General features: G+C 46.8%; 1 protein-coding gene across 2 annotated transcripts in view; it reads left to right on the top strand.

The window, feature by feature from the left end:
• Window positions 1-8,857, top strand: part of apoba (apolipoprotein Ba) — a 30,051-nt gene that overhangs the window by 4,245 nt on the left and 16,949 nt on the right. Inside the window, exons 1-12 of one of the 2 annotated variants that reach the window (XM_070547114.1) lie at window positions 3,349-3,664; window positions 4,224-4,253; window positions 4,572-4,684; window positions 4,759-4,904; window positions 5,584-5,728; window positions 5,828-5,980; window positions 6,444-6,568; window positions 6,640-6,716; window positions 6,785-7,241; window positions 8,093-8,231; window positions 8,308-8,454; window positions 8,538-8,743. In XM_070547114.1, the coding sequence (XP_070403215.1) occupies window positions 3,613-3,664; window positions 4,224-4,253; window positions 4,572-4,684; window positions 4,759-4,904; window positions 5,584-5,728; window positions 5,828-5,980; window positions 6,444-6,568; window positions 6,640-6,716; window positions 6,785-7,241; window positions 8,093-8,231; window positions 8,308-8,454; window positions 8,538-8,743 (1,790 nt within the window). In that variant the 5' untranslated portion in view covers window positions 3,349-3,612. Of the gene's footprint in view, window positions 1-3,348; window positions 3,665-4,223; window positions 4,254-4,571; window positions 4,685-4,758; window positions 4,905-5,583; window positions 5,729-5,827; window positions 5,981-6,443; window positions 6,569-6,639; window positions 6,717-6,784; window positions 7,242-8,092; window positions 8,232-8,307; window positions 8,455-8,537; window positions 8,744-8,857 lie in introns of those variants that run through there. The other variant, XM_070547115.1, reaches the window with a different exon arrangement.

Raw genomic sequence — 8,857 nt, 5'->3', positions numbered from 1 at the left:
CTAATTTATTCGAGCATAGACATAGAACACATAGACCCGAACTCCTTTCAGCCTCTGATGATGAATGCCTCTGGAACTTTGGAAACGGTTTTGGTTCTATATTTTATTTAGAAAAAGGAATTATTTGTCAACATTAGTGTGTTTATTATTTATGTAGTGTAAAATATGTTTCATTTACAGTGAATTAATGTGTAACTGTTAAGTGTGTGTGTGTGTGTGTGTGTGTGTGTGTGTGTGTAAAGGAATATGACATATGTAATCTATTTTTATATATATCATAATTTTTTTAAATAAATTTAGCACATTAAAAGTTATCATTTGCAAAATAATGGTAATATAAATATTTTATTAACAGTAGGATGATCAAATGTTTAAGACCACTTGAAAAATGGCCAATAATCATATTTTGCATGGTTCCAACTAGAGCTTCATCGTGGGAGTGAGAGAAAACATTTACTGTGTATAAAACAAGGCTGGAACTGAAACAGGCTATTTAACAGCTGATAATACATTCAATAAAAGAAACACGAACTCCCTCAAAACGGAAATCAAAGCTCCAAACATGAACTCGTGTCACGTTGCGAGCCAGGAGGAGGTTAGGACCCAAGAGGCAGAAACCCAGAACGACACAAGGCAGGAGCGAAGTCAAAGTAAAATCCCTTTATTTAGGAAGAGAGTCCAAAATCCAAAAATCCAAAAGGGGCAGGAAGCCAAACCTAATATCAAAGAACCTGAGACGCAAAAACTCACTTCAGAGCAAAACACCTAGAGACCTGGTGGGGGGGGGACAGAACAATGCTGACATCACCAACAATGAGCCAGCACGCAGACAGGGTTATATACACAAGGGCTGGGTGATTAGGGAATTGTGCACAGGTGAGACTAATAAACAGAGAGGAGGAGCACAACGGAGCAGGGGAGGAAACCAGACCTAAAAATGGGGAAGGGAGCAAAATGAACTAAAGGGAGAACGTAAGGGAAACCTAGAGAGAACCTGGAGGGGGCTGGGGAACCACAGGGACACAGAAACTTAAGGGGAACACCTAAGGGAAAAAACCTGGAGTGGGCTGGGGAACACAAGGAGGCACATGAGGGAGACGCAGAACATGACAACTCGACCCACTGCTATTGTCACTTCAACAATTTATTACAACATGTTTGATACGAGTGTTTTCATGAGCACAGTGATGATGTGAAATAAGAAATATTTACATATATATATAACCGTCACCTTATCGTGGTGGAGGAGTTTGAGTGCCCTAATGATCCTAGGAGCTATGTTGTCTGGGGCACTTTGTGCCCCTGGTAGGGTCTCCCATGACAAATGGGTCTTAGGTGAAGGGTGAGACAAAGAATGGTTCAGAGGATCTTTCATGGATGTAAATTCAAAGAGTCGGAGTACCTGGCCCGGAAGGTTACCGGGGTCCCACCCTGGAGTCAGGCCTGGGGTTGGTGCCTGTGAGCGAGCGCCTGGTGGCCAGGCTTTCGCCCATAGGGCCTGGCCGGGCCCAGCCCGAACCGGTTACATGGGCTCGTCCAACTGTGGACCCACCACCCGCAGGAGGAACATGAAGGGTCCGGTGCAGTGTGGATCGGGTGGCAGACCGAGGCGGGAGCCTTGGCGGTCCGATCCCCGGACAAGGAAACTGGTTTTTGGGACATGGAACGTCACCTCGCTGGCGGGGAAGGAGCAGGAGCTTGTGGCAGAGGTTGAGCGGTACCGGCTAGATATAGTCGGACTCACCTCGACACATAGCATTGGCTCTGGAACCCAAGTCCTTCAGAGGGGTTGGACACTCTCCTTTGCTGGAGTTGCTCCGGGTGAGAGGCGGAGGGCTGGGGTTGGCTTGTTTTTAGCCCCAAGACTCTCTGCCTGTGTGTTGGGGTTTAGGAACAGTTATTCACGTTTAATGAATTGGACATCCAGCATTATTTTGTTTGGAAGCTGTTAATGACAGCACTTCTTTTCTTTAAAACATTGCACTGATAAAAGATACTGGAAGTAAATGAATGTTTCATCATTGCAAATGTTTTTCTTAAGTACCACAAAATCACTTGGCAGCCAGGTGAGGGAGGAGAAAGACGCAACAACAATCGGCGCTCCCTGAATCGTAGTCGGATCGAATCATGATGTTCCTGAAGATTCCCACCCCTAGGTTAAATCACATCACTTAAGTTTGTTTGAAGCTAAAGTCAGTTGAAAATAAAAGCATGAGTCTTTGTTACTGATGCTCTTAAATCCACCTGACTCAAACACACAGGAGTTTACCAGGGAAGTGAAACATCTAGTTTATTTGTATAGCACGTATAAATGGCCACGACCGTTACCCCGCAGTGCTGCACGCTGGCAGAATATAAAGAAAGATTCATATCATGAAAGCTAACCAACAATGAAAAAGTTTAAATCACAACCAACCAAAACGAAACGCTCAGCATAAATTACTAATTTAAGACGTCAGTTGTGCTCATAAAATAAACTGAATAATTTAAAAGAATTAAAAACAAAAGGAAGAAGAAAGCCTGCATGAAACAAGACTGCACTGACCTGATCCACTAAAGTCTGGTTCGAATCCAAAATAACCCCCAGGACTGCGATGACATTAAGATGAAAGGAGGCTACAGTTTTGGTTAGACGGTGCAGCAGAGGAGCCAAAACGATTATCTCCGTCTTTCTTTCGTTCAATTTAAGAAAGTTTGTGTCAAACCACGCCTGTGCATCTTTAGGATAGTCTAATACGTCCTGTGAGAGACAGCCTCTGTTAACAGGTATCCACATGTACGTCTGCTATTCACTTAATCTCTAATCCAGGATTTGGTCCAACGATTTAACCAAAACTCAGACTGACTCATCTCTGTGAGTTAGATTGTTTAGAAAGTCGTCATTTAAGTGATCTTTAGTAAAATGTGGGAATTCATGTTTTCTGTAAGAATCAACGTGGTCCGGTCTAAAGTATTGATCTTGCTGATCTAGTCTGGATATGAATGACCTTTAACCCCCCTACACACACACCACACACACACACACACACACACACACACACACACACACACTAGTCCTGCGATGCTATTGAATCAGGAAAAATGGATGCTAATGCTGCTGTGGGCCTAAATTCAGTCATTGTTCAATTAATAATAAAAATAACATTAATTCAGTTAATTTTCCCAGATGCATCAAATAAACATGGAGCTTTTCCTTCCGTTGGGACTGAATCCAACAGGAATTCTGACCCAGATAAACATTTTCCGTCCCGTTTCTGTTTGGTTAGTCTGATAAAAGAAGAAGAGCCCAGACCTGCAGCGTTTGGGCGCTTCACGGGTGCAGAGCCCAACCCTAGCCCTTTTTAATAAAAGTTCTCCTCTCGGGGCTGCAGGAGTGCTCCCAGCCTGATGGGAGAGACTCGCATTCCGCGTTTGGATCAACGACCTCAGACCCTCCTGTGGAGTTTGTCCTGATGAACAGAAATCCACCTTTCCCAACACAAACCTTTGGTTTGACCTTTGACCTGTGTGATGTCACAGCTGTTCAGCTGAACAGAGACTTTATTAAACACCTGAGGAGGTGTTCTGGTCCCATTCATCAGCGTGGGGCAGAAGAAGACGGAGGAACCCGTCATGGGTTCCAACCAGCTGTGTCTGCTTCTGCTGCTGAGCGTCACGGCGGCGCGTGAGTCATCAGACCTGCTTCTGATCTCATCTATGAGAGAAATCTAGTTTAAGTGTTCGTTTTGTCGGTTCTTTCTGAGACATTCAGGCTGTTTGAATGCTCCCATGAAGCTCTCTGACTTTATTAATGCAGTTGGGAGTTGGGAATGTTGAGGAAAGTGTTTAATCTGTGTTTTAATCTGAGATCTCAGCAGATGTTTTGTTGCTGAATTAAAAAAGAGGGTCAAAAAGCTGATTTTATAAAAGATAATTATATTAATAATGTAACGTATTTACTGTGTTTTACCGAAGCTGGAACACCTAAACCCTAATTTACTGTTTGGTTTGTGCACAACAACAAAAATCATTCTAACGTGGAACTTTCTGTTATGACTCTTCACAGAAGAGCTCGTGTCCATGACCTGTTAGTTAACAGAACAACACTTTTATTCTTAGAATAAAATAAAAGCAATGACATCATGGTACAGTTATCCTGCGGAACAAACAGGAAACATGAGAACAGACGTTCTGCATTTTGATGATTGTTGATCTAAACCTGTTTTTGTTTGTTTGTGTTCCAGAAGATCAGGAGGAAACTCCGTCCTGCCAGTGTGAGTTTTGCTTCTCATTTTAATCCTGTTAGATTAGATTTTAGGATTTAAGCTAACGTCGGTGTCGCTGCGCGGATGTGTGGACCGGCTCTAACGGGTCGAACTGACTCATCGACCCGCTCGCAGGTCGATGGTGCTCTCTGAACAGATCAGCTGTTTGTTCAGCAGCTGCTGCAGATGTTTGCGGGGTGGGGGTCAAAGGTCAGCTGACCTGATGTGATGTAAGAGAACTGAGCGGTTCTATAGGAGGATCTTATCAATGTCTGATTAAACTGATGAGTTCAGCAGCAACTGAGGAAACACGTCTCCATGTTTCAGGGGCGTCCAGATTCCAGGTCCATAAGAAGTACGAGTACCGGTACTCCACCGAGGCCCGGAACGGAGTTCTGGGTGCCGCCAACCTCCAAAACGGGCCCAGGGTCTCTTGTCAGGTAAAACATGATTCTGTGACCCACCTTGAGCCATAAAATTCTTATCAGATACCAACTGTCTGGCTTATCTGCAGGTAGAGATAGAAGTCCCCCAGATGTGCAGGTTCATCATGCAGACCAGAGACTGCTTCCTCAGCCAGGTGTCCATCATGGACCCCCAGGGACAGCCAGTCTACGGGCCGGCGCCGGGCTCAGATGCCTTCAGAGCCAGCATGGAAAAGTTAGTCCACAAACATCATCAGCTAATGCAGAAAATCAAAACAGGAACTTTTAAAATGTCAAAGTGGATCAAGAGTCGAAAGATGGTTCTGATCCGTTTGACCTAACGTCACAGGATCCAAAGAACTCTTGTTCAGAACCTTTCTCAGTTCCTTCTTCCTAAAAACGTGGATGCTGGAGCCACCATGCTGGTGCTGCATGCTCACCGTGGCGGGTTCTCCTGCAGAAGTCCCTAGGTGTCAAAGGTCACCCAGCCGTGGGTTTCCCCAGACTGACCCAATCTGTGCTGTTGGAGCAAAATCTGAGGGCTTAAAAATATAAGTGAGAAACCCAACCAGGCTCAATCTGACCCAACCGGAACCAGCCCGGCTCTGTCGGACCCAACCCGGGAGGCTCTTTTTTAATCTAATCCTGCAGATCTGCTGGATTAACGTTTTACAGAAAGGAGCTAAAAGTTAATAAAGTAGGTTCTAGCCTCAGGTTCCAACTCATGAAACTCTAAATAATTTCTTCTAATCCACATTATTGGATTAAAGCCCAGATTAAATCTGTTTTACAGTAACTACCAGAGTAGAGGTTCTTACAGCAGAATGACTCTTTTATGTCCGTTTCCACCTTCGCCTGTAAAGCTCCATAGCTGTGACGTCTCTTATTTTTATGTCGGGTTTCTTCTTCTCCAGGAACCCTCTGAAGTTCTCTGTGGATTCTTTGACTCGGGTTCAGCTTTTTCCTGAAACAGACGAGCCGCTGAACACGCTGAACATTAAGAGAGGGATCATCTCTGCTCTCCTGGTGCCCATGGAGGAGCAGCAGAGCAGCTTTGTGGTTCGTATCTCCTCCAGGGAGAAGGAGACAAAACCGTTTCCTGTAGATGAACTCTGGCTTCTAGCAGCTAAACATGAAATCTGTTTCTATTCCTTTCAGAGCTCCGTGCACGGCCGCTGTTTAACAGAATATGTGGTGAATTCCAGGCAGGAGATTCCAACTGATGTGAATCTTTCCAGAGATCTGTCCCAGTGTGACCAGTTCTACAGCCGCAGACAAACCAGCAGCCCTCTGGCGTTGCTGCAGCACCTGGTGGGTCTCTGTGTTCAGCTGAAAGTCCAAACCTCAGGCTAATCTTTCCGTTACTTAGTTATCAACACACACACGCACGCACGCACGCACGCGCGCACACACACACACACACACAATTGCATTTTTAAAATTAAAGTAAAACATATTTTATTGAGTATTAAGTGAAACATAAACAAAGACTTGTCCCAGAACCGAGCCTTGAGGAACGCCGGGTCTAAGTGGTTACAGGGTGTGGGTCGGATGTCCGGCTGAAATCCGGATCCTTTCTTTCTAACAAACACAAACCGGAACGAAGGTTGGAGCGGTTCTGCCGTGTTTAATCGACATTCAGATTCACGGAACGTCTCGTTATTCCACGCTTTCCCAAATGCTTCCTTTAATCCGTCTAAAAATGTAGATTTTTCATCAGCGAGCTGCAGATTTACGTAAACTATCTGTCCTCGTTTATCCGTTCTGCTCCCAGCACATTCCGATGTCCAGACTCATCAGGAGCACTCAGAGCTGCAGATACCAGTTTGATCCCAGAGGAGCTCACGTGCGCTCGGCCTCGTGCACGGAGACGCACGTCTACCTGCCCTTTTCTCACCTGTGAGTCCAGCCCTGGGAGCCTCTCCTCTGTCGCTGTGAAACACTTGAATCCTCATCTTTCTCATACTCAGAGACAACGGGATCTCGTCTGTGGTGACTCAAGAGCTCAGCTTTCAAGGCGTGAAACGGATCAGCACCAGAACCTTTGGTGAGTGACTTCAGTTTTAGGTGTTTTTCAAGTTCCATCTTCTGATGTTTGAACATTTGTGTCCACAGATGCAGAGCGTCTCCAAGCCAAGCCTCTCCATTTCCAAGACCCAGAGGATAAAAGTCCAGTCCAGACAAAGGAGGCAGTTCTGAGAACCCTGCAGGAGCTGGTGGCTCTGGCGGGTTCGGATCAGGGTCCAAAACGGACCAGCCTTTTCCAGAAGCTGGTCTCCAGCATGAGAGTCCTGAGAAATGAGACCCTCAGCCAGGTGGTCTCTGAGATGGTGGAAGTGTCCCGCTGGCTCACCTTCCAGGCCCTGATCCAGTGTGGAACTCCAGAGTGCTCCAGCGCCATCATGCAGCTGATCCGGACCATGGATGGAGCCGGGCTTGAGCTGGACTTTCTGGTCTACGGGCTAAGTCTGCTGGCGGACCCTGATGCTGCACGTGTGCGAGTCATTTTGAGTATGGCTCAGTCCAAACAGACCCGAGCCATCATGTTCGCTCTAGCCCACACGGTCAGGAGGTGAGTACAGAACCGGGTTCACGGTGCCACAGGAAGGAGGAGGAGTCTCAGGGTCCTGGAGCTCAGTCCGCATCCCAGAACCCAGATGATCTGTGTTCAGTAACGGTTACAGGGATGGTCCTGTTCTCTTTGGTCTGGGCTGTGTGGAGAAGTTCTGGTCAGTCGTCCAGAACTGAGTCCCAGCAGGTCCAGACCAAAGACAATTGGACATCTCTATTTGGTAGAGGGCCTGTATTGATATTGCCCAGGGACACAACAACTGGGACAGCCTGGGACTCGAACCTGCAACCCTGTGGTCACGGGGCAGGGACACATCCTTGAAGACTTTTCACGTCTTTGAGGAATTTTCTCAGTTCAAACAGAAAAGCAGTCGGATCTTCATTCGTGCGCGCTAACCGCACTCCCGATCCTCCTCCAAAGGTCGTTTGGGTCGGGCTGGTTCTGGTCCCAACAACAGCTAGAACCAGAACCCTAACAGCCTTTGGTAGGAGAGGACCAAACACCAAGACTCTCCTGTCTGAATGGCGAGGAAGGCCCTGAGAGGACAGGGGAGGATGTCTCTGAGGCTCCAGCAGCCGTGGATCTGATCTCCAGACAGTTTCACATCTGGAGTGGGACCCGTACATCTCACACGTGGACAAGGACAACAAGTCTGAGAAACAGACGAATGAAGCTCGTTACGTGACTCTGTTTGACTACAGGAAGTTCCTCCACAGAGGAGCAAAATGTCTTCAAGGACAAGAAGATGTCTGAACCTTCTGATTCTTACCCGTTTGTCTCAAAGATCTCAGGTCTACCAGAAATGTGATGAAGAACCGAGAAACCAAGCTAAAGCTGATAATTGTTCACAGGTTCCATAAAGGAGACGTGACCCCAGAGGTCACAGAGGTGTCAAAGTTCATGGAGATGCTCCTGAACGACTGCTCAGTAGAGGAACAGGACTCGGACCTTTCTTCAGATCCAGAGGAGGTGGCTTTCCTCGTACTGAAGGTATCGAAAATTTCTCAGCAGAACCTCACCAAACTTAGAGTCACTGAAAGTTCTGAGATGTTCTCCTCGTCTCCAGGTGGTCGGGGTCATGGGTCAGGCCATGCAGGATGTCAGTCCAGCCCTCGTGTCCTCCGTCCTCAGATGTGTCCAGAAAACAGACATCCTCTTGTCCAACCAGAAGGAGGCCATACGGGCGCTCAGGAGGATGGAGCTCAACGATGAGGTGAGCCAGAACCATCAGAACCACGCAGACCCATCAGAACCACAACGCATGTATACTAAAACAGTTTTTGGGTTTGAGCACAGATCAGAACCGCTCTCATTGAGGTCTACCAGGACCCTCAGAGTCCCGTTGAGAAACGTCTGGCAGCTTATCTGGCTCTGATGAAGAACCTGGACCCGACCCTCATCAGAGATGTGCTGAAGGACCTGAAAGACGAGAAGGAGGAGATTAAGAACTTTGTGGTTTCACACCTGAAAAACCTCCAGAACTCTGAAGATCAAACATCTGAGTGAGTAAAATCTGCTTCTGCTGGGCGAGGTCAAAGGTCACAGAGGAAGAGATGCTGGAGAATCTGATCTAACTCCAGCAGCAGCTGGAGAACCTGAGTTAACCTCTAGAACAG

This window comes from Nothobranchius furzeri, chromosome 18, assembly GCF_043380555.1.
Source record: "Nothobranchius furzeri strain GRZ-AD chromosome 18, NfurGRZ-RIMD1, whole genome shotgun sequence".
In the NCBI taxonomy this organism is placed as follows: domain Eukaryota; kingdom Metazoa; phylum Chordata; class Actinopteri; order Cyprinodontiformes; family Nothobranchiidae; genus Nothobranchius; species Nothobranchius furzeri.
Note: the sequence above shows the minus strand (reverse complement) of the source record. Positions and strands in the feature narration are given on the sequence as shown.